This window comes from Dendrobates tinctorius, unplaced genomic scaffold (genome assembly GCF_039654945.1).
Source record: "Dendrobates tinctorius isolate UK_male_01 unplaced genomic scaffold, ASM3965494v1 ptg000285l, whole genome shotgun sequence".
Taxonomy (NCBI): Eukaryota; Metazoa; Chordata; class Amphibia; order Anura; family Dendrobatidae; genus Dendrobates; species Dendrobates tinctorius.
In genome coordinates this window covers 1523559-1550204 of record NW_027361952.1, presented here as the reverse complement: position 1 = coordinate 1550204, position 26646 = coordinate 1523559, and the positions used below count along the sequence as shown (strand labels likewise).

General features: G+C 45.8%; 1 protein-coding gene across 1 annotated transcript in view; it reads left to right on the top strand.

Annotated features, from left to right (window-relative positions):
- Window positions 1–3120: 3120 nt before the first annotated feature.
- Window positions 3121–26646, top strand: part of LOC141072652 (granzyme A-like) — a 64324-nt gene continuing 40798 nt past the window's right edge. Inside the window, exons 1-3 of the mRNA XM_073559950.1 lie at window positions 3121–3312; window positions 8507–8657; window positions 13872–14016. Coding sequence (XP_073416051.1) covers window positions 3159–3312; window positions 8507–8657; window positions 13872–14016 — 450 coding nt within the window. The 5' untranslated portion in view covers window positions 3121–3158. The remainder of the gene's footprint in view (window positions 3313–8506; window positions 8658–13871; window positions 14017–26646) is intronic.

Sequence of the window (26646 nt, the reverse complement as noted above, 5' to 3'; positions counted from 1 at the left end):
TTCGCTGTCTACTCCTATAGTGTTTGCAACCAATGTATATGGATACGGATGGAAGCACACTAATAGGAGAATTAATGAAAAATGAGCTGCAATAAAAGAAAAATTTCTGTGAGGCAGTGACGCACGCTGAGCGGCCTACAACCAGACGTGGCTGCAGGACACACTACAGCGTGAGCTGCACTCACACACAGAGACCTCTCAGACAGCCGTGAACAGTGCAAATAACTGGGCACTAGCACTGAAAGGCTGCAGAAAGGCTCCGCTGTCTACTCCTATAGTGTTTGCAACCAATGTATATGGATATGGATGGATGCACACTAATAGGAGAATTAATGAAAAATTTTCAGCAATAAAAGAAAAATATGTATGAGGCAGTGACTCATGCACAACCAGACATGGCTGCAGGACACACTACACAGCGTGAGCTGCACTCACACAGACCTTGCAGACAGATGTGAACAGCGCAGCAAGGCAAAAGAAAGCTACACTGATTGATAATGTAGCCTGGGTAAAACACAATATTATTTTGAAAATCGCTATCTCTAACTGTCCCTCACAGTCTTGAACAGCAGCCTGTCCCTAACTGAATTCACAGCAGAGTGAACCCAAAATGGCGGCGGCTTTTATAGTGCATCATGACATAATTTCAGCAGCCATCCACAGCCATGCCATTAGTTAACATGCCTACATGCCTAACAGGATGTGCCCACACTTCTGAGGATTGTCATTGGCTGAATCAAATCAAACTTGCTCATAGCATTATGGGAACTTCCGATTCCGGTATTCGATATGCAAAAAGTATCGGAACTCAGTATTGGATTTCCGATACCGTGAATAGTGGCCAATACCCGATATTTGCGGTATCGGAATGCTCAACACTAGTGCTGAGGTAAAAAGAGACTGCTCACAGAACTGTTCCTCCTGTCTATGTGATCTAATACTGAAGATATTGGGGTTGATGAGGGAAGAAGAGACTGCTCCCACGACTATTCATCCTGTCTTTTTGATCTAATACTGGAGATACTGTGGGTATTATGGTAAAAAGAGGCTGCTCACACTGCTGTCCACCCTGTCTATCTGATTTAATACTGAAGATACTAGGAGTACTGAGGTAAGAAGAGGCTGCTCACACTTCTGTCCTCCATGTATTTCTGTTCTAATACTAGATATACAATGGGTGCAGAGGTAAGAAGATGTTAGGTACCACCGTGCAGAGGTGGTACACTGCTGCTAGGTAATGGCGGGAGTATAAAACGGTGTGGAAAGGTCACACATGGGTTAACGTCACCCAGTGTGAACAGAAGTAAACTCTGTTAACTCACAGAGCCGCACTACCGCTGAACATAAATGCCGCAGCCTGTTTAGCCTGGGTGCTTATCAGGCTAGGCTGCACAACACATGTGTGCCAAGGGTAGGGGTTTCTTAATGAGTCATTTACTAGAGACATTCATACATGCATACAACACTCACTCCTCATAGCCTGATAAAGCAGTCTATATTAGCGCATGGCCGAGCGGCCATGCGAACCTTTTATAGCCGTGTGCTTCCAGGACCTTCCTGGCCTTTCAGATGGACCAATCCAAGCTTGCGAAGGACCTGAGCATGTGACCTTTGATCTGCAATGGGAGATCACTCCACGGGCATGCTCAGTGGACTGAACGGAGGACTTAGCCCCTGGAGAGACTTGCTGCTGGCCAGCCTGCGTTGCTATATGTGGACTAGAGGTGGCAGCAGCCAGCAAGCCAACAGTGCTGGTCTGAGCAGAGCGCTGGGAATGACGAGTCTGCTGAGCAGGCTCCTCTGCGGCTGAAGGAGAATGGGAGACCGCCGAGTGCAAGGCTCTGGATTCCTGTTGTGCAGTGGCAAGAACCCGACACCTAACAGAAGAGGCTGCTCACACTGCTGTCCACCCTGTATTTTGGTTCTAATACTAGATATACAAAGGGTGCTGTGGTAAGAAGACACTGCTGTCCACCATGTATTTCTGTTCTAATACTACATATATAAAAGGTGCTGTGGTAAGAAGAGGCTGCTTATACTGCTGTCCACCCTGTATTTCGGTTCTAATACTAGTTATACAAAGGGTGCTGTAGTAAGAAGAGACTGCTCACACTTCTGTCCACCATGCATTTCTGTTCAAATACTACATATATAAAGGGTGCTGTGGTAAGAAGAGGCTGCTCATACTGCTGTCCACCCTGTATTTCTGTTCTAAAACTTTAGATAGAAAGGGTGCTGAAGTAAGAAGTGGCTGCTGTTATTGCTGTCCACCCTGTATTTATGTTCTAATACTAGATATACAAAGGGTGCTGAGGTAAGAAGAGGCTGCTCACATTGCTGTCCACCCTGTATTTCTGTTCTAATACTCAATATACAAAGGGTGCTGAGGTAAGGAGAGGCTGCTCACACTGCTGTTCACATGTATTTCTGTTCTAATACTAGATATACAGGGTAGGCCATTTATAAAATGGCCACCATGGTCACCACCCAACTTGAAAAGTTTTCCCCCTCCTATATACTAATGTGTCACAAACAGGAAGTTGATATCAGCAACCATTCCCATTTTATTTAGGTGTATCTATATAAATGGCTCACCTAGGTTTAACCATATAAATGGCCAACCCTGTTCAAAGGGTGCTGAGGTAAGATGAAGCTGCTCACATTGTTGTCCACCCGGCCCATCTGATATACTGTGCAGTAATATTGGACAGATTTGTATCAGTGTAACAAGGCAATGGCCATTTTAATTCTATTGTGATTACCTATCTAGAAAATACGATTATGATTTGCTAATAAAGTGTTATATTTATAATGGCATTTCCTTTAGTTATTTTTTGTTGCTGCTGCAGTAGATCACTCGTAGTGAAAATCTGTTTAGCTCATTGGTCAGGCATTGCATTCCTTTGCTTTTTTTTATTTCCAAATGTTGAGAATATGATAATAGCTGCATGGAATTTAGCAACTTGATTATGTAATCTATTTGGAATAATTTCATGCATTTTTATTTGTAGAATAGTTTCTCAGCTGATACGTTGTGTTGTACATTTCTTATTGTTTGTGGCTTCAGATCTTAATCTCAGATAACTGCCACAGTCACATGTAGCAGTGGGTGACCATTGTTTAAGTGTTTCCCAATAACTACACTTTGCAGTATTTATATGAGGACGGGGACTGCAATTTTACATTTGAAAAATATAAGTGGACAAAGTTTTTTTCCAAGTAAATACTCTATTAACCAGGTGGAATATACTGTACAAGTCATGACGCCTTTTTGCTACATTTTCCTTGCAGCTACTTTTATGATCTGCGACGGTAAGTAAAGAATTTTTCTCATAACTGTAAGTGATTACTGTATCAGAGTTCTAATATATAATGTACTGTAATTGAATACTTTTCAGCTACTTTACATTGAAAGTAATCTATAGGCTATGGCTCAAATAAATGTGCATTTATTTGATTGGCTGGTATTTCATTGCATGTCACACATGGATAAATAAGGATAAGATGATTTGGAAATTTCGCTATTGCTATATTTTATTCACGACAGAGCACAGATCAAAAGTTAAAAGACACTTTTCCACTTTGTTTGAAAAAATTAACTCATTTAGAAATTGATGGCAACAGCACATATCAAAAATTCAACTAAGTTACATAACTGTGTATAAAAGGAGCATGTTAGAGAGGCAGAGTCTCTCAGACACAAAGATGGTCAGAGGTTCATTTTTGAACAACTGCATCTAACAATTGTGGAACAATTCCAGAAAAATGTTCCTCAATCTAAAAATTAAAGACTTTGAATATCCTACCATCAAAGGAACATAACATCATCAAAAGGTTTAAAGATTCTGGGGAAATCCATGTGCAAAAGAGACAAGGCCTGTTGTCAATATTGGATGCTCATGCTCTGCGGGCCCTCAGGTGGCACTGTATTAGAAACAGGCACGATTAAGTCATGAAAATCACTGTATGGACTTAAAAATACTTCCAGAAATCATTTTATGTGAACACACTTTGTCGTGGAAACAACAGATGCAAGTTAAAGCTCTGTCATGCACAGAGGAATCCATATATCAACACAATCCAGAACCGCTACCCTGGGGGAATGCAGTCCAGAACTTTCACCAATAGAAAACATTTGGTGCACTATGATATTAAAAATTCAGCAAACTCCAAGGACTGCGGAACATCGAGAATCCTACATCAGACAAGAATGGGACAACGTTCCTCTCCCGAAACTTTAGTAATTGGTCTCCACTCCATGATCTCAGATCAAGAAGAAGACCTCGGTCGAAACACGTTGATCAGTTTCTACTTGCAGTGTACCTGACAAATTGTGCCAGATTATGTTTTTATTCAAGCTGAATTAAAGACTATATATTTTAGCTGTCCTAAGCATCTCTGGATTTCTTCTCCTTTTTGTTCAGTCTGCTCACATGGATCCATACTGGCGAAGGTCAGCAGAGAGGAATTCGCACACAGTTTGTGGTGAGCTGACTACACCTTTTTTAAAAAAAAAAACAAACCCTAATGTTTCCAAGCCATTGGCTGCATGGCCCCTTTTTAATAATCAGGGAGAGAATGCCCTAAACACTGTCCCAGGAGACCTGTGTGCCGTGCACAGGTCTTGGGAGGAGAGAGACGCCGGGGGAGCGAGAACGAGTAAGTGAAAATGTCAGTGTCCCTGCAGGGGGAAGAAGGGGACACGTGCAGGGGCGCCTGCACTGTTGTAACAGTACACTCCCCTTTACACCCCCTTTTCTTCAAGCTTGCTATAAATTTCTGTAGAAGAAGTGGGGCATGAGTATTTTCTTTGGGCTCTCACAACCTTTCTTCAGGTCCAAATCACTCCCAATCGAGAAAAACATTTTTCCTCACACCTTCTTCAAGGTTAAGATATTCTTTACTTCAAAGACATCCTTGGAGCTGATGGGAGAAACGGTGACACCAGTATTCTTGAAAACAGAGCTCAAGATGACTGGCTTCAGGAGACGTGTAAGGAATTGGTAGCTGTAAGGTTGTGTATCCACGTTGTGGATTGTATGCATTTTTCGCTTCGAAAACGCTGCGAAAATGCATACAGAACGCACCTCATGCATTCCTATGGCATTCCGCACCTGCTGTGCTAATGCTGCATTTTTTCCGCTGCGGAATCGCATAGCGGAAAAAAATGCAGGAGGCTCATTATTTTTGCGGAATCGCAATGATTCCGCAATTCCGCACACATAAGAATGCATGAGATCCGCTTACTTTCTGCATGTGGCTATGTCCACCATGCGCAAAGTGAGCGGCTCATGTGCGGATGGTACCCACGGCCTGGAGGAGAGGAGACTGTCCTCCAGGCCCTGGGTACCATATCCCTGTAAAAAAAAGAATAAAAAATAAAAAATCGGGTTATACTCACCTTCTGGCGTCCCGCGTAGCGTCCCCAGGTCTCAGCGATGCTCCCGCCAACTCCTGTTCCCTGTAATGTCTTGCGGCAAGGACCTGTGATGACGTAGCGGTCTCGTGAGACCGCTAGAGTATCGCGAGACCGCTACGTCATCAAAGGTCATTGTCGCAAGGCATCGCTGGAATCGGGAGCATCGCTGAGGCCTGGGGACGCTACACAGGACGCCGGAAGGTGAGTTTATCACGATTTTTTATTTTTTTTAATTATTTTTCACATTCTATCTTTTACTATTGATGCTGCATAGGCGGCCTCAATAGTAAAAAGTTGGTCACACTTGTCAAACACTATGTTTGACGAGTGTGACCAACCTGTCAATTACATTCCAAGCAATGCTTCAAATCGCTTGGAATGCGCTTTAATTCCGCACTCAAAAAACGCATGAAAACGCTTGTTTTCGTGGGAAAAACGCAAGTGAATTCCGTGCGTTTTCCCAGTGGCGGGAGTTGCGGAAATGCTGTGGAAATTTCCGCAGCATCTCTGCAACGTGGGTACATAGCCTAAGGTGGCTGGCAATTTCAACTTACAGGACACAGCATTAATTTGTTTGATGACCTCAGAGGGACTGATGAAGCGAGGGTTTAACTTGTAGGATGGGATCTTAAGACGGATGTACTTAGAACATAACCACACATTATCTCTTTGATGAAAGCAAGGTGGATCCAAGCATCTACTATCTGCATGCCTCTTCATATTGCTTACACAATCTCTCTAGAGTGGCTTTAGTGTCCTTCCATATTTTTTAGAAATCCTTAGTAAGATCATCGACTGTTATACGCCAGAAGAAGCCGACACCGGAAAGGGGATTCCTGGCAGCTGCCCCAAAAAAATAAAGAATGGACAACTTGCAGTAGACTCACTTATGTGGTTGTTATAGGAGAACTCCGCCCATGGTATGAGCTTAACCCAATCCTCATAATGTGCATTTGTGAAATGCCGCAGGAAGTTGGCCAGAATCTCGTTGATTCTCTCTACGTCTCCGTTGAGAACTTTTGTCGTGGATTCCGATACTCACCTCTCTTCTCTCTGACGTCTTCATTACTTCATTACAGTTCTTCCTTGAGGGGCAGGACCGCATCTCTCTGTTCAGTGAATGAAATAAATTATAATATTCACCCCTCTCTTGTGTTCAGGTCTCCTGGGACTCAAACTCACATCTCCATGTTCGCAGGCTGTAGCTACCTATGAGCCAAAGACCACAATTGTGTAGATTGGAACATTTCATAATCTTGACCAGTATTGCAGGCAATGAACTCAGAAGCCGATCATTCTATTATATATAGAGATACATTGTATATATCAATGTATTTCCATGTTCCCTGTATTCTAAAGGTTAGGAAAAAGTCAGATTTTTTTACTATAAAACTACTAAAAATAATGAAAAGCACTTAAAAGAATTTCAATTTTTGTGAGTCTCCCTGGTGTTTTAACCCACAACTTTCAACATTACAGGCAGAAACTAAAGCAATTGCGCCACAAGCTCTAGTGATGTAATGGGAAGAATTCTGTGTACTTGATCTGTATTGCAGAGTATGACTTCACAGGCAAATTGTACAGATACATTATACACAGCAGTGTATTTTTAGGCATTTGTATTAAAGAGGGAGAATGAAAGAGAGTTTTTGTCATTATATTTAATTGCAAAAAATAATGAAAAACACTTGATAATGAAAAAAATGTAATTTTTACATTGTTATTAAATAATAAACATCAAACATCAGCACATAATATGGACATATTTGGTGTCCCTGTATTCATAACAATCCGCACTACACAGCGATCAGATTATTTACAGGATCGGTAAATGGCATATGGTTCTTGCAGGTGTGTCCACCACACGATGCAATAACAATCTTCATGATTCAGGGTTTCACTGCCTGATTTTATCTACCTTTATAACCATGGCATTTTAACTCACAGGTTGGGTTGTACTCTATTTACACCAATAAAACTCAGGTTTTGTGATCTCTGTAAATCTTAATCTTTTCCTTTTTACATATTTGATGTCCCTGTAATCATAACGACACGCACAACACAGCGATCAGAAAATTTACAGGGATCGGAAAATGGAATAAAAAAATGGCATGATTGATATTTTTCTCTATTAAACCCATAAAATATGCAATAAAAATGTAATGCTGAGGCCGTGATCACACGTTGCATAAATGCTGCGTTCTTTCTGCTGCTTTTTTTCTGCAGGTGTCAACACCAGACAGCGTAATAACAATCTTCTCTGATTATTGCGTGCTTGTTGTGTTTCTTTTATGCGTTTTTCTCCTTATTTGATGCGATTTCAGTGCAGGTATAAAGCAGAACACAGCCTTATAGACACCAGAAGCTAGATGCAATAAAGTGAAGCTACATAAAGATGAGAAAGTTCTGGTGGCTCCCAACTAGACATGAGCAGGACGCACAGATGATGTGACATCCCACCATCCCTGTGTAAGCAAAAGTCACACCAGGGATGCCAGAAGTTTAGAGATCTGTAGGCCTCCCATCCAGCCTCCAGATATTACTGATGTAGATGCTGGACCGGAGTCCCATGATTTGATCTGCTGTCCCAGATACAGCGGACAGAACCGGATTTAGGTCTATGCCCTGCTGTCTCGGGCATCTGCTGAATGTCCCTCACTGACACCACTCCTCTTACTACTACTACTCCTGCCAGGGAATAGAAAAATGGTAAATGGGTGTGGATTGCGGTGTGGACATGGGTGTGACCAAAATCTGAAAGTGCGCAGTGTGCACATGGCATAATTTATCCCTCTTTCTGTTCGTCCAAAGTTGGAAGGTATGAATGTATGCAGATGTTTGAGAGGTGAAGCTGGTATTGAATAACTTATTTTTGCTCATACATGTTGCATGAATTAGAAATGTAAGTTAATCTGTCTCACATGCCAAGGGTTTGTGTGGCAAGGCTTTTCTGCCCCAGTCCTGTGACAAATGCTGTACTAATGCACCACCACTGCATTAACACATGCCATACAGGTTGGGAAAATTCTGAGGAAACCTTTGTCAAAGGAAGACTACAAGCATTACCTGATGATTATATTTTTATAGGGGGCCGGATGAAAATAATAAATGGGGATGAAGTGTATCCACATTCTAGGCCGTACATGGCCTTCATAGCTACTGCCCTGGAAAACATTACAATGTGTGCCGGCGGTCTAATCAAACCCAACTGGGTGCTAACTGCAGCTCACTGTAGAACGTAAGTAGACCTGTCTATGTACAGTGTGTATCCATGTGTCGATTTATCTATCTCTTTTACATCATCTATGTATGTGAAGAATTGAACATTCTTCTATCAGATAATAATCTGGTAACTGCTTCATCTTTACAATCATGAAATCATATATTATCCCCCTCCGTAAGTGTGGTATCATTTTGATCAGTGCAGTGATCTGTTCTGAAATCTTACACATATGCCGTGTCTTCCAGTTCTGGAACTTATGCAATACTCTCCCTATTTTGGGCAATGGCCTAAATGACATACACAGTAAATCAGTAATGTCAATGCCCACAGGAAGTAGAATAATGTGCATTCTCTTGGCTGAGAGAAAAAAGCTCATACGCACAATTTTTATGGCAGGTGTAAATTCCCATTTCTGCAACTAAAGGTGGTTTATGTCCTTTAAAGGCAGATGTCCTTTAAAAAAGTAGTTACAACAAAGTTTATATCCTCCTAGTTTATTGCAATCATCAAATTATATAGCACTGTGTACTTAAAATTGCTCATTTTGCCTTTCTACCCAGCTGATTGTTCCCTTTTCCATTAGTTCTGTGACATCACGAGATTAACAACTGATTAGATGAATCCTTCTAAGCTCTATGTAAAAACATGAGGTCTCTTTTCCCTGCATGAGTCACAAGTGACTGCAAAAGTCCCTGGCAGTGGGGAAGAGGGAGCACAGGCCCGGATTGGCAAATGTAACTTATCGGGCATTTTCCCACTGGGCCGCGATGTTTTCCATCGTAGTGGGCTGTGGGCCGGTGATGCCCGCTGATCCGACTACCGGCCCATTTTTCTGTCCACCGGCCCTTTAAATCTGCCGGCAAGAGGGTTGCAACTAGAATGGAGTGGATTGTATGAGGTAACGATGTCACCAGAAGGGGCGGGACTAGCGCCGTCTAGATTGGAGTTGATTTTTTGTGATCCTCGTCATTTTAGCCACTCCAATCTAGACAGCGCTAGTCCCGCCCCTTCCAGTGACATCATTACCTCATACAATCAACTCCATTCTAGTTGCTACTGTCCCGGAACTAGAGGAGCTGCTGCTGACAGAGAGATCTCTGTGCCGGCAGCTCTGTGACTGCCTGCTGGAGATCTGTGCCCCTCAGCTAAGTGCCCCCTGTGATATATATGTCCCCCTGTGATCTCTGTGGCCCCCCCAAATATGTGCCTCCCAGCTATGTGCCCCCATGACCTCTATGGCCCCAGCTATGTGACCCCACTGTAATCTCTATGGCCCCAGCTATGAGCCCCACCCCCTGTAATCTGTGCCCCATAGCTATATGTCCCCCCATGATCTCTGTTCCCCCTGTGATTTCTGTGCCCTCCAGTTATGTGCCCCCCATGTGATCTCTCTGGCACCAGCTATGTGCCCCCCTGTGATCTCTCTGGCCCCAGCTATGTGACCCCTTGTGATCTCTGTGACCCCAGCTTTGTGACCCCCTGTGATCTCTGTGGCTCCAGCTATGTGCCCCCTGTGTTCTCTGTGGCTCCAGCTATGTGCCCCCCTGTGACCTCTATGGCCCCAGCTATGTGCCCCCTGTGACATCTATGGCCCCAGCTATGTGCCCTCCTGTGATCTCTGTGACCCCAGCTATGTGACCCCCTGTGATCTCTGTGACCCCAGCTATGTGACCCCCTGTGATCTCTGTGACCCCAGCTATGTGACCCCCTGTGATCTCTGTGGCTCCAGCTATGTGACCCCTGTGACCTCTATGGCCCAAGCTATGTGCCCCCCTGTGATCTCTCTGGCCCCAGCTATGTGCCCCCCCCGTGATCTCTGTGGTTCCAGCCATGTGCCCCCCCACCCCCTGTGATCTCTCTGGCCCCAGCTACATGCCCCCCTGTGATCTCTCTGGCTCCAGTTATGTGCCCCCCGTGATCTCTCTGGCCCCAGCTATGTGACCCCCTGTGATCTCTGTGACCCCAGCTATGTGACCCCCTGTGATCTCTGTGGCTCCAGCTATGTGCCCCCATGTGACCTCTATGGCCCCAGATAAGTGCCCCCCTGTGAGCTCTGTGACCTCAGCTATGTGACCCCCTGTGATCTCTGTGACCTCAGCTATGTGACCCCCCGTGATCTCTGTGGTTTCAGCCATGTGCCCCCCCACCCCCTGTGATCTCTCTGGCCCCAGCTACATGCCCCCCTGTGATCTCTCTGGCTCCAGCTATGTGCCCCCCGTGATCTCTCTGGCCCCAGCTATGTGACCCCCTGTGATCTCTGTGACCCCAGCTATGTGACCCCCTGTGATCTCTATGGCCCCAGCTATGTGCCCCCTGTGACCTCTATGGCCCCAGATAAGTGCCTCCCTGTGATCTCTGTGACCTCAGCTATGTGACCCCCTGTGATCTCTGTGACCCCAGCTATGTGACCCCCTGTGATCTTTGTGGCTCCAGCTATGTGCCCCCTGTGATCTCTGTGGCTCCAGCTATGTGCCCCCCTGTGACCTCTATGGCCCCAGCTATGTGCCCCCCTGTGATCTCTCTGGCCCCGCTATGTGCCCCCCGTGATTTCTGTGGTTGCAGCCATGTGCCCCCCCGTGATCTCTGTGGCTCCAGCTATGTGCCCCCCTGTGATCTCTGTGGCTCCAGCTACATGCCCCCTGTGATCTCTGTGGCCCCAGCTACATGCCTCCCTGTGATCTCTGTGGCCCCAGTTACATGCCCCCCTGTGATCTCTCTGTCTCCAGCTACATGCCCCCTGTGATCTCCGTGGCTCCAGCTATGTGCCCCTCTGTGATCTCTCTGGCTCCAGCTATGTGCCCCCCCGTGATCTCTCTGGTGCCAGCTATGTGCCCCCTCGTGATCTCTGTGGCTCCAGCTATGTGCCCTTCTGTGATCTCTCTGGCTCCAGCTATGTGTCCCCCGTGATTTCTGTGGTTGCAGCCATGTGCCCCCCCGTGATCTCTGTGGCTCCAGCTATGTGCCCTTCTGTGATCTATCTGGCTCCAGCTATGTGTCCCCCCCTGTGATCTCTGTGGCTCCAGCTATGTGCCCCCCTGTGATCTTTGTGGCCCCAGCTACATGCCCCCCTGTGATCTCTCTGTGGCCCCAGTTACATGCCCCCCTGTGATCTCTCTGTCTCCAGCTACGTCCCCCCCTGTGATCTCTCTGGCTCCCACTATGTGCCCCCCCGTGATCTCTGTGGCTCCAGCTACGTGCCCCCTGTGATCTCTGTGGCACCAGCTACATGCCCCCCTGTGATCTCTGTGGCCCCAGCTACATGCCCCCTGTGATCTCTGTGGCCCCAGTTACATGCCCCCCTGTGATCTCTCTGTCTCCAGCTACATGCCCCCTGTGATCTCTGTGGCTCCAGCTATGTGCCCCTCTGTGATCTCTCTGGCTCCAGCTATGTGCCCCCCCGTGATCTCTCTGGTGCCAGCTATGTGCCCCCTCGTGATCTCTGTGGCTCCAGCTATGTGCCCCCCCGTGACCTCTATGGCACCAGCTATGTTCCCCCCGTGATCTCTCTGGCCCCAGCTATGTGCCCCCGTGATCTCTCTGGCCCCAGCTATGTGCCCCACTGTGATCTGTAGCCCCAACTATGTGCACCCCTGTGATTCCTGTGCCCCCTATGTGCCCCCCTGTGATATTTGTGCTCCCTTGTGATCTCTGTGCCCCTGTGATCTCTGTCCCCTCCAGCTATGTGACCCTCCGTGATCTCTGTGCCCTTCAGCCATGTGCCCTCCTGTGATTTCTGTGCCTCCCCGGCGATGCCTGTCCCCGCCAGTGCTGTATATCCCCCTTTTTTTGTTTCCTGCTCTACTTACTGTCCAAGCCAGAGACCCGCTCCTGTGCATGCCCAACGATGGACGCATCTCAGCTGTTCATCCTCCCCATCTCAGGGACCTGGGTGAGTCCCAATATGGAAACTTTGTTTTATGTATGTACAGCACTTGCACTATCACCTGTATATTGTATATACATTATATAGGTGATACTGGCTGCTAAATCTGTGTATACTCACAGTATCACCTATATAATGTATATACAGCAGTCTATATACATTATATAGGGGATACTGTGACTTATAAATACAATATATGGGTGATACTGCAGTAGATATGTTACATAGGTGATACTGCACCTATACACACCAGTCACAGTATCAACTATATAATGTATATACAGCACTCACCTGTATGATATATGCAACATAATATAGTATATAGTATAATGCTGTCTTAATATAGTGTATAATGTAGAGTTGTGTGTATATAGTATAGAATGTACAGATGTTTATATAGTATGTTGCTGTGTATATAGTATATAGTATGGAATCCACACTATATACACTGGCACTCAATATTCCTTAACACAGTATATACTGTGGAGCTGTATATACTTCTCCTATCCTCCGATAAGTTTTGAAAAAAGTGGCGGACTCTTTAATAACCCATGTGGCAACGTTTCAGATCCATAACATAACCTTTGTCTGCTGTGGAACTGAAATGTTGCCACATGGGCTAATAAAGCAGTGAAATCTTTGGCATTGTATACCTATATTTCTTTGCTGTATCTGTGCATTATGAATTGTGGTACGTGTTAAAGAGGCCCACTGAGACTTTCACCCGGGGCCCACAGAAACCTGGAGCCGGCCCTGTATACACTGCACAATACCACTTCTCCTGTCCTGTTGTCGAAGAGGCGACATTGGACTTTGGACGGGTCAATGTTGGTTTAGTATTTTCAATATTACTATATAAATAAAAATAAAATATTGGAAAAGCTGTTTAAATGGATTATCCCAAGTAATCCCCTCTCCTCTGGATAGGGATAACTTTCCAATTGCTGGAGATCCGACTGCTGGGACTTCCATGATCCTGAAAACCGGAGCTCTGTAGAGCACCATGTAAATGCAGCTGTGGTCGATCATACGCACTCTGGCGCCATTCACATGTGGCTCTTCAAATATCTCCTTTAGGAGAGTGAGGGGCATGACAAAGTATAGCAAAATTCACTGATCGGGGTGAGGGGTGTTATAGTTTGTGGGCTGGTGGGGTTTGTGTGGCAGGGCTGCTTTTTTGTCCCAGTCCGGCCCTGAGGGAGCAGCTGGGTCAGGAGAGGAAGAGGAAATTGATTTTGCACAGAAAAGAGACTTGCTGCCTCTACATAGAGCAGAGAAAAGAGAAGAATTTAATGGAGAGAAAAGCAAAATGAGCAACTGAGAAATCACTGTATGTTTTTTTTCAGGGAAGTGAATAAAACAAAGGTTTCTCTTGGGATCCATTCATTAAAAACAAATGAAACAGAAAGTCAGATGATAAAGGTTATTGAATCTTTCCATCCGAAACAGTACCACAAGTCAGCAAAGCGATTTGACATTAAGCTGCTTCAGGTGAGATGCTTCTTATTTAGTGATTGGTCACCATTATATTATTCAATTAGTCAGTAAGTCGTTTTTGTTTGGAGACTATTAGAGTTGCACAAGATCTCTACTGTTCCTCCCTATGACGTTGATTTCACAGGTGGCATGCTAAGTATTACTTCTAGAATATTTCTATATGTACTGTTCCCTAAGGAAAGGTGCAGAGGATGAAAGGAAAACTTATGGAGGTTGGCATCTGAGAGTTAGCTAGTCTTACTGTGCTCAAAACTTAGACAAAAAACAATGAGCAAATGCCCTGCTGTAAGTAAATAAAAGAGCGTAAAAGTCATTCATCGCTGTGGATGTACGCAGCGTCCAACCCGCAGTGTCCAAATGTTACAGCATAATGGATGGATTTAATGAAATGTCATCTCCACTATGAGTGCAGGGACACCTCCGACTTCCCTGCGTAGATGCACATGCAGCATGTCTTAGCCGACTGCAGTATGACTATTTATCTTGTGGAGATGCTCAGTCTCCACAAGATAAATATCACCAGGGCAATGTATTGGGTGCGGTGATTCCGCACGGTTCAATGAACACATGCGTAATCACCTGCGTTTAAAAGCCGGCAGCATTTTGGACGGAGCGGACATGTGCTGCGCTCAAAGCGTTGCCTGATACTGACCGTGGGCACATATGTAACGGCCGATACGTTGCTCGGGATTGGAATATGGCGCTGCTATTAGAGTTGAGCGAAACGGGTCGAAAAATTTCAAAAGTCGCCGACTTTTTGCAAAGTCGGGTTTCATGAAACGAAACCCGACCCTAGGATGGGTCGGCCACGAGGTCGGCGACTTACGCACCAAAGTCGCGTTTCAAAAGTTTGTTTTGCGCTCTTTTTCAGCCAATCAGGATCCACGGACATTGTGGACAACGTGATGACATAGGCAGGGGTCACCACCATCTTTCAGAAGGGCATGCAAGTGATTGGCTTGCTTTGGTGGGCGTCACAGGGGGTATAAAAGGGCGTGCACGCCGACCGCCATCTTACTTCTGCCGATCTCAGTATAGGGAGAGGTTGCTGCTGATTCTGTAGGGAGAGCGTTAGGCAGGGAAGAAGACAAAAAAACTGCTTCTGCTGCTAGCGATTTGGCCTGCACAACACACCAGTCACTGTGTGTGCAGTGCAAGGGGAGGCTATATAGTGGTGTATCAGTGGTGTTGGTTGTTGGGCTGCCTTCTAAGGCTTCCTGACATTCCTGCATTGCTGTTTACCCACTGCTCCGCAAACTGCTTTTTTAAAAGCAATCCCAATTTTTTTTTTTGTCCTGCTGAGAAGAAAAAAAAACTGCTTCTGCTGCTAGCGATTTGGCCTGTACAACACACCAGTCACTGTGTGTGCAGTGCAAGGGGAGGCTATATAGTGGTGTATCAGTGGTGTTGGTTGTTGGGCTACCTTCTAAGGCTTCCTGACATTCCTGCATTGCTGTTTACCCACTGCTCCGCAAACTGCTTTTTTAAAAGCAATCCCAATTTTTTTTTTTTGTCCTGCTGAGAAGAAAAAAAAACTGCTTCTGCTGCTAGCGATTTGGCCTGTACAACACACCAGTCACTGTGTGTGCAGTGCAAGGGGAGGCTATATAGTGGTGTATCAGTGGTGTTGGTTGTTGGGCTGCCTTTTAAGGCTTCCTGACATTCCTGCATTGCTGTTTACCCACTGCTCCGCAAACTGCTTTTTTAAAAGCAATCCCAATTTTTTTTTTTTGTCCTGCTGAGAAGAAAAAAAACTGCTTCTGCTGCTAGCGATTTGGCCTGCACAACACACCAGTCACTGTGTGTGCAGTGCAAGGGGAGGCTATATAGTGGTGTATCAGTGGTGTTGGTTGTTGGGCTGCCTTCTAAGGCTTCCTGACATTCCTGCATTGCTGTTTACCCACTGCTCCGCAAACTGCTTTTTTAAAAGCAATCCCAATTTTTTTTTTTTGTCCTGCTGAGAAGAAAAAAAAACTGCTTCTGCTGCTAGCGATTTGGCCTGCACAACACACCAGTCACTGTGTGTGCAGTGCAAGGGGAGGCTATATTGTGGTGTATCAGTGGTGTTGGTTGTTGGGCTGCCTTTTAAGGCTTCCTGACAGGCTGGCATTGCTGTTTACCCACTGCTCTGCAAACTGCTTTTTTAAAAGCAATCCAATCTCCCTTATCCTCTAGTCACTTTTGTCACAGCTGTGCCATCGAGCCTGTGACATAGCGCTCAGATATCAGTGGCCCTCACACAATCCAAAAGTGTCCAGTGTCCACAAGTGTGTGCAGAAATTCAAAATCTCCCTTATCCTCTAGTCACTTTGGTCACAGCTGTGCCATCGAGCCTGTCACATAGCGCTCAGATATTCATTGGGCCTCACACAATCCAAAAGTGTCCAGTGTCCACAAGTGTGTGCAGAAATTCAAAATCTCCCTTATCCTCTAGTCACTTTGGTCACAGCTGTGCCATCGAGCCTGTCACATAGCGCTCAGATATTCATTGGGCCTCACACAATCCAAAAGTGTCCAGTGTCCACAAGTGTGTGCAGAAATTCAAAATCTCCCTTATCCTCTCGTCACTTTTGTCACAGCTGTGCCATCGAGCCTGTGACATAGCGCTCAGATATCAGTGGGCCTCACACAATCCAAAAGTGTCCAGTGTCCACAAGTGTGTGCAGAAATTCAAAATCTCCCTTATCCTCTAGTCACTTTGGTCACAGCTGTGCCATCGAGCCTGTCACATAGCGCTCAGATATTCATTGGGCCTCACACAATCCAAAAGTGTCCAGTGTCCACAAGTGTGTGCAGAAATTCAAAATCTCCCTTATCCTCTAGTCACTTTGGTCACAGCTGTGCCATCGAGCCTGTCACATAGCGCTCAGATATTCATTGGGCCTCACACAATCCAAAAGTGTCCAGTGTCCACAAGTGTGTGCAGAAATTCAAAATCTCCCTTATCCTCTAGTCACTTTGGTCACAGCTGTGCCATCGAGCCTGTCACATAGCGCTCAGATATTCATTGGGCCTCACACAATCCAAAAGTGTCCAGTGTCCAGAAGTGTGTGCAGAAATTCAAAATCTCCCTTATCCTCTCGTCACTTTTGTCACAGCTGTGCCATCGAGCCTGTGACATAGCGCTCAGATATCAGTGGGCCTCACACAATCCAAAAGTGTCCAGTGTCCACAAGTGTGTGCAGAAATTCAAAATCTCCCTTATCCTCTAGTCACTTTGGTCACAGCTGTGCCATCGAGCCTGTGACAGAGCGCTCAGATATTCAGTGGGCCTCACACAATCCAAAAGTGTCCAGTGTCCACAAGTGTCTGCAGAAATTCAAAATCTCCCCTGTCCTATAGACACCTTGTACCTTGTTTTACATTACTATATAGTTTGTTGGATTTTGTCTACATTTCTACCAAAAATGAGGAAGGCTGGTGGAAGAGGCCGTGGAATTGGGCGGGGGTTGGCAGCTGGTAATGATGGTGTTGGTGGTGGATCTGATGGTAGTGGCAAGAGCAAAATAGCACCGAATGCAGGAGGTGTTGAGCCTGCGTCATCGTCTGGCTACATAAGGCCTCGAACGCTTAGTTTTCTAGGAGTTGGCAAACCGCATTTAAAGCCAGAGCATCAGGAAAAAGTTTTGTCTTACATTGCTGACTCAGCCTCCAGCTCTATCACCTCCTCTTCTTCAGTTGTAAAAAGTAAAAGCACTGAGTCGTCATTGGAGGCTCATGTTCATGAACCACACCTTTCCTTGTGTCCTTCACCCCAACCAAGATTGAAGGATGACGCAGGCCATACTACTGATTACTCCATGGAGCTGTTTTCACATACCATGCCTGGATTATCAAGTCAAATGGTGAATTACCCAGGCCAAGATGAATCTGACATGGAGTGCACTGATGCACAGCCGCTGATGGATGATTCTGCTGGTACATTCACTCAGAGCACTACATTGTCCTCGCAGTGTACAGAGCCAGATTCTGACCCTGATGAGACTCAGGTGCCCCTTCCCGCACACTATACCACCATACACGGTGACACAGAGGAAGGTGCACATGACATAGAAGAGGAGGTGATGGATGACCCAGTTGTTGACCCAGATTGGCATCCATTGGGGGAAGAGGGTGCTGCTTCCAATAGCTCAGATGAGGAGCATCCACAGCAGACATCGACATCGCAACAGCTGTTATCTGGCAGGCCTGGAGCACTCCAAAGACAGGTTCCAAACATCAAAAGAGTTGCTGGACAGCTTGTCCAGAGGGTCAAAAGATCACAGCGTGCTAGGCCGCAAAATGTCTGCCAAAGTAGGAAGAGTGCAGTGTGGCACTTTTTTGACCAAAATCCTCATGATCAGGCCAAGGTTATCTGTAAGAAGTGCGCAAAGACCTTTAGCCGAGGGAAAAATCTGAAAAATTTGAATACCAGTTGCATGCTTAGACATTTAACCAGCATGCACTTGCAAGCGTGGACACAACACCAAACCTCAAGTGCCACATGTGCAACTGATCACAACGAAGGTAGTCAGCAACGCTACATTGTTTCCCCCACTGTAAGCCCACCGGTTAACACAGCAGCAAATGTTGAGGTGTCGTTGAAAGGCCACAGCAGTCAGGGAATCCCACTGTTATATCAACGAAAGACTGATTCTAGGCCATCAGAAAGAACACCAACTCCATCACCATCATCAACCCTCTCTCAGTCCGCCCTGTCCACCGCTACTTCCACCATATGCAGCTCTCAAGTCCAGCTCACCCTCCCAGACACTATGAGTAGGTCAAGAAAGTACTCAGTCTCTCATCCGCGTACACTGGGTTTGAACGCCCACATTGCCAAACTAATCTCGTTTGAGATGATGCCCTTTCGGTTGGTGGAAAGCACAGCTTTCCGCGAACTCATGGCCTATGCAGTACCACGCTATGACCTACCCAGTCGCCACTTCTTCTCTCGCAAAGCCATCCCAGCCCTCCACCATCATGTGAAAGACCGCATTGTCCATGCACTCAAGCAGTCAGTGAGCGGAAAGGTGCACCTCACAACTGATGCATGGTCCAGTCGGCATGGCCAGGGCCGTTACGTGTCCATCACTGCACACTGGGTTAATGTGGTGGATGCAGGGTCCTCAGGGGACAGCGGTGGTGGGACAGTGCTGCCTAGCCCACGGTATAGGAAACAGTTGGCTGTAGGCGTTCGACCCTCCTCCTCCTCCAGAAGTGAAAGCTCGTCCACAGAGCGCAGTCGTACGAGCACTCCATCTGCAGCTGCCACTGTTGCACACGATGTGTACCCCTATCGAGCAGCTAGTGGAAAGCGTCAGCAGGCTGTGTTGCAGATGATGTGTTTGGGCAACAGACACACCGCCGAGGTGCTGGCCGAGTACTTGAAGCGACAAACTGAGTCATGGCTGGGCAGTGTACATCTTGAGGCAGGCAAGGTAGTTAGTGATAACGGCTGTAATTTTGTGGCAGCCATAGCCCTTTCAAAACTCAGCCATATACCTTGCTTGGCTCACACCTTGAACCTGGTGGTGCAGTGCTTCCTCAAAAATTATCCGGAGTTAACAGCCCTGCTCCGAAGGTGCGAAGACTGTGCGCGCACATCCGCCGGTCGCCTGTACACTCCGTTCGTATGCAGAAGCTGCAGCGATTGCTCCACCTTCCCAACCACTGCCTCATTATCGACATTGCAACAAGGTGGAACTCCACCCTGCACATGGTGGAGCGGCTGTGCGAGCAGAGGCAGGCCATAATGCATTTGTGGGAGAATACACGGCCAGGCACTTTGAGAGCAGACATGGAGTTGACAGGTGTGCAGTGGTCGAAGCTGAAAGACCTCTGTAAAGTCCTTCAGTGTTTTGAGGAATGCACACGGCTGGTAAGCGCAGACGACGCCATCCTAAGCATGAGCATCCCACATATGCGTCTGCTCATGCAAACTTTGATGCACCTTAAGGAGCAGGCGTCTGCAGCCAATGTTGATGAGGAGGAAGAAGAGGAGGGAATCCTTGATGACATTCAGCCATTGTCTGCTCCGGGACCTCTCCTGGACGAGGTGGAGGAAGAAGAGGGACTTGACCTATTTCACCTTTTGCATCAGCTGAATGTCCAACATCAACATATGCCACTTTCTAAAACTCCCTAACTGTGCTGCCTCCCTCCCCCATGGCCGGGGTCACCACCTAGCGCACGACACTGTGCGAGTGCCGTTGCCCTGGACAGGTGGGTAGGCCGACTCTTGGGAGCGGGCACTGGCACAGGGTCCTTCATAGTGCAATCAAGTGTCTCTGACGGTGGTGGTGCACACCCGCCGTCAGACACACCGCCGTACTATGAGGGGCCCAGTGCCAGTACCGACGCCCACGAGTGGGCCCCCCTTGCTTGGGCAGGGCCCCAGCATTTGCAATCTTTACCTCTCCCTGCTCCTCCGCTGTGTAGTCTGGGCCGTCAAATCCATACTGTGCCTGACACCGTCTGAGCCTGCCTCCTGATGCATAGACATATATTTTGAATGTGTACGCTATCCATACATGTTATCTGGGGATACGGTACCCTTTCTAACCTTTGTGCAATCACGTGCAATCCATACTGGGCCTAACACCGTCTGAGCCTGCCTCCTGATGTATAGACATATATTTTGAATGTGTACGCTATCCATACATGTTATCTGGGGATACGGTACCCTTTCTAACCTTTGTGCAATCACGTGTAATCCATACTGGGCGTGAGAACGGCTGGCGAGCTGTTAAGCAAGCTACAGCACCTGTGGTTTGCACACGTAAGTTTTTCATTTTTTCAGGAATGACGGTTAGGCCTAATTCCGGAACGCTGGCCTTTTCAGTGTAGCGCACATGCAGCCACGGACATGTAAGGGCATGACACACCAGTTATTGGCCAATCTCATGTGCCAGAGCCTCACGTGTCCCTCTAGTAAGCCGGACTCGGACCGCGGGGCATGACGGAGTCTCGTTCGTTAACGGAATTAAGCTTGCAATGTGTGCATCTGTTCTGTAGCTGGCATGGTTGAGGTTTCCCAGGTGGAGTCGAGTTTAACCGTAGGCTCCACTCCTGGTGGTGCCCTTCTGGACATTCCTTTAAGGTTCAGCTTTGCAACCATACTGCCCACGTAAAACAAACACTTTGCCTTCATGAACGCTGTTTGGAGGGTCATGACTCGTGGGAATAACGCCGCCCAATCAGTTAACCTGCTAGAGAGATCGTTCGTTGCTCCCAAGCATGACATCACACTCCCTAGGAAGAAGGTAATGCCACTGTGGCGACCGTACTCCTGGGGGCGACACAAGTGCACTGATGCCCAGCCACTGCTCGATGAATCTGCTGGTACATTGACCCAGACCACTAAATTCCCCTCGCACGCTACACGACCTGAATCTGACCCTGATGAAACTCAGGTTACCCTTCCCATATACAGTTCCATCTTACACGGTGACAAAGAGGAAGCTGCAGATGAAAGTGCAGGTTCGGCCCACCCGCCATCAGACACACCACCGTACTATCAGGGGCCCTGTGCCAGTGCCGTCGCCAACGAGTGGGCCCCCCCTGCTTGCTCAGGATCACAGCACTTGCAAAGTTGAAATACTGTGCAGTGAGATGGAAGATGGGGACGACGTGGAGTCCAGACAAGTACAGGGATTCCCTAGCGAGGAGACTTATTTGATTGTTTTCAATGTTGGGACAGCAATTTTTGGGGAGCACTATACTCTGGAGAATAATAGATGGGGCCCACCATACACTGGAACATTCCAAAGGTGGACATCAGACACTGGAGCAGCATTTACAGGGCCCATTATACACTAGAGCATTAGAAATGGGGCCCATTATGTTTGGAGCATTATTTGGGCCCATAAGACAGTGGAACTTCATCCATGGGGACCAACATATACTGTAGCATTATGTGGAGCTCATCATATACTGTTTCAAACATTATATGGGACCAATGATTCTGTATGGAGAAATAGATGGGCCTCGTCATGAGATGTAAAAAGTGAGGTATTTTTCATTGTACTATACCGCTATTTCTCTGAGGTATCGGAGCATGATGAGATTGGTATGTGTTAAAGGGGCGCTCTTTCGCCCAGGGCACATGAAAACCTGCAGCCAGCCCTCCCCCCCCACAACTTTAGCCAAATAACCCCCATTTTTCAGTGCGTAACTTGTATTATAAAGTTAATTAAGGTTGACAAGCTTAAGTAAGAAGAATTGATGCTTTTGGCATTCAAATGGGCACTGTAGGTGTGTTTCCTGTCCTCCTCTCACTGCCGACTTTTATTCCCCATTGACTTACATTGGGTTTCGTGTTTCGGGACGACCCCGACTTTTCCCTATAATCGGACGATCTTGCTCGACCCGACTTTTGGAAAAGTCGGGTTTCACGAAACGAAACTCGACCCTAAAAAACCAAAAGTCACTCAACTCTAGCTGCCATGAATGACTCAGAACACAATATGAAAGTAAACCAACTTTTCTTTATAACTGAGGCAAAGAATAACAGAATTCTCTCTCTCAACAAGAAATGGGCCACAACAGCTACAACCCACACAGAACAAATTATGCAGCCTGCGGGACCCCAAGTGCCAGCTTCCCCGACAGGGATCAGACTACCCCAAGACTATGCCCCTCCCTCCCTTATATGTAACGGGCCTATACGGGGTTCTACCGCGACTGTGACACGTTGTCCTCTCAGGAATACAATCTTACTCCCGCCTCTCGCTTTAATTACAATAAGACACGGGTATCCTTTATCCCCTTAATATACATATATCTATATATATATATATATATATATATATACCCGATAAATCAATTAAACCAACAAAGTATAAACACAGTATATGCACAGTGCACTTTCTTATTAGTGAGTTCTCAGAGCATACGCCTTCACAGATTATGCTTCAATAATAACCAACTGAACTTGTTATACAGACATCCAGCCACCAGATTAAACAGCATTCTAGATCACCAAATCTTCTGTTACAGATACAAATAAAGTTCTCAATCAGTTCCAGTAATATTTCACAGCCAGAGTATACACAGGACTCGACAAAGTCTTTATTAGTTCATATGCAATTCTTAGTAACAAGAGTGTCCATGAATATACTGCAATCTCTATCTAGCTATCCCTAAGTAACTACATAGTCTGTGACAGGTCACATTTCTCAGTTTACTCACAGGAGCTGCTTTCTTTGAATCATGCTGTCCAAGCAAGAATCCTTCAAGCTCTGGATTTCTCTCAGTCTCACCAACAAGCTCCTTCTCCTTATTTACCCGGGAAAGTCTCTGAGTCTTCATTTCCTGTTTCTAGAGTTTTCTGTCTGTTTCTCAAAGGTGACCATTGGTGGCCAGATTAAATTTCTACATATTATTGTTTATAATAGAAAACACCAACATACTACACATACCCTATAGGGTTATGGTCAGGCGAGTTTTCTGGCCAATCAAGCACAGTGATATTGTTGTTTTTAAACCATGTATTGGTACTTTTGGCAGTGTGGGCAGGTACTAAGTTTTACTGGAGAAAGAAATTTACATCTCCAAAAAAGATTGTCGGCAGAGGGAAGCATGAAGTGCTCTAAAATTTAATGGTAGATGGCTGCGCAGACTTTAGTCTTGATAAAACACAGTGGACTTCCCACCAGCAGATGACATGGCTCCCCAAACCATCACTGATTATGGAAACTTCACACTAGGCCTTAATCAGCTTAGAATCCTAGATTGTGTGCCTCTCCACTCTTCCTCCAGACTCTGGGACCTTGATATCCAAATGAAAAGCAAAATTTACTTTCATCTGAAAACAACACCTTGGACCAATGAGCAACAGTCCAGTTCTTTTTCTCCTTGGCTCAGGTAAGACACTTCTGGCGTTGTCTATTGGTCATGAGTGGCTTGACACAAGGAATGCGACACTTGTAGCCCATGTCTTGGAAACGCCTGTGTGTGGTGGCTCTTGAGGCAGTGACTCCAGCAGCAGTGCACTCCTTGTGAATCTCCCCAAAATTTTGAATGGCCTTTTCTTAACAATCCTTTCAAGGCTGCGGTTATCCCGGTTACTTGTGCACCTTTTTCTACCACACTTTTTCCTTCCACTCAACTTTCCATTAATATGCTTGGATACAGCAGTCTGTGAACAGCCAGCTTCTTTAGCAATGACCTTTTGTGGCTTACCCTACTTGTGGAGTGTGTCAGTGACTGCCTTCTGGACATCTGTCAAGTCAGCAGTCTTCCCCATGATTGTGGCGCCTACTGAAACAGACTAAGGGACCTTTTTAAATGTTTAGTGTTATGATTGGGTCACCAAGGAGGAAAGCAAGACCAAGCTAAGCCACAGAACACCAGAGAGGTGGGTAACTAAGCAGATTGCAGACCCCTGATCGTATCCACACAACTAGCAGTAGCCGTGGAGCGTACCTACGATGATCCTAGACGCCTCGACACAGCCGGAGAACTAAATAAGCCTAAAGCAAGAAAGGGGAAATCAAAACTGCCCCAGAGCAGACCCCAAAGGAATAGATAGCCCCCAAACACATATTGTCGGGAGACAAAATGAAAACACAAACGCAGGCAGGAAAATAGACTGAGCAAACGATGGGGCCCAAACTAACTAGACAGGACAGGAAAGGAAACACTCTGTCTGCAATCACGCAAAAAACCCTGCAAAAAATGCCCAACACATCTGATAGAAAAAACACTGAAGTCACTAGACTTTGCCCACTATATCAGCACTCAAGTATATTCTGAAAGCAGAGCAAAAAGAGGCCAATCTAATAAGGGACAAAAGCAAAATGGAACAAGCAGTAACATAAGGATGGAAATTCAGCACAGCCCCAACCAGAGCTAGCTGACCACACAAAACTGAAATAGACAAAACCAGATCAAATGTGAACAATAGCAAAAGAACACTTAGCTTGAGCATGCAGGGACTGAGCTGGAAACTAAGACCTCAGGAGGCAGGAAAAAAATCACCAGCAGGGATAGAGGGATTTGTCTTAAATCCAGTCAGAAACTCCAGATCTCCAGTAATCCTCCTCATTATCAGGTGGCAGGCCTCTGTTAATTAGATCAGCTCCATTACCTCCAGTAACCACCAGAGGGAGCCCGGAAAGAGAACTCACGACCCCTCTGTCAATACAGCCAGCTCCACTACCTTCACTAGTAACCAGAGGCAGGCCAGAAAGCGAATTCACAACAGTTTAGTAAGCCTTTGCAGATATTTTTTCTTATTTCTTCTAATTTACTCAGATAATGACTTTTGGGCTTTCATTGGCTGTAAGCCAAAGAAACAGTAACATAAATAAACACTTGAAATACTGTACATCACTCTGTTTGTAATGACTCTATATAATATGAGCTTCACATTTTGTACTTTGCATTGAAGAACTGAAATAAATTAACTTTTTGATGATTTTCTAATTTAGTGAGAAGCATGTGTATATACAAAGAACAAGGAACTAAAGCAAAACCGAAAAAATGGGAAGCACACCTAGTAGTATAAGCATAATGGGTAGATACATATTCACACTGTGTTCATTAACAGACAAAACCTAATATAAAAACAATGTGTAGATACCCTACAGTAACGTAGAGTACTTAGTTGTCACTATTTTGATCAAAAGAATATAAACGTCTGGCATGCCCACCCCAACCAAACTTTTCTAGGTTTTTGAAAGGTAAATGCTCCTTAGGGTAGATGAAGCGTGCATTGAAGTAAAATGTGCAAAATTCATTAAAGGGCATCTTTTAGATTCAGGGTGGTTCCATGATGAGTAATGTACTCCAGTCTGAGACTGAAGATAATTTTTGTTGTAATTAGGCCACTTTTGTGGTGTAAATAATGATTAGTGTTGAGCGAGCACTAAAATGCTTGGGTGATCGTTGCTCGGGTCGAGTAAATTGGAATACTCGCGTACTTGACTCGAACAACGAAACCAATGTTAGTCTATGGGAAATACGTGCTTTTTTGCCACGACCCCCCAGAGGTCTTTCTAGGGTATCAAATAGTCGGAAATATATGGGAACAATGTACAAACAACATGGGAACGTCATGGGAAGGCCCCTGGAAGCATTTCTGACTCCAAGGTCACTGCTGTGAACAATGTTATCAGAGTGTTATGCCACTTTTACAGGTGCACAGTAAAACATACAAAAACTAAACCAAAATGGATTTTACAGGGAAATATGTTAAGGGACATCCTTTCCAGGGTAATAATTTGTATGTAAGGCAAAAAAAATAAACTCCCCCAAAAATGTTCCTCTACCACTTTGGCTATGTTCACACGTAGCGTTTTTGATGTGTTTTTCAACGTTACCATTGCTTACAACCAATACAACGGCATTTACTGTAGATAAGCCCCTGATGGAGGTGGCCGCATCTTATATACGAAAAAATAGGTGACAGATTTCCTTTAAAGGAATGCCAATAAACGTAGTTAACCACAAACTTGGGAAACAATTATTTTCCTCTTTACAAGATATTGACAATTATGGTATTGATGACGACTTGGAACTAGAGATGAGCGACTTTGCCTTTTTTCGGGTCGAGTCGGGTTTCATGAAACCAGACTTTCTCAAAAGTCGGGTCGAACGAAATCGGCCGATTATTGTCGAAGGCCGACTGAAACACGAAAC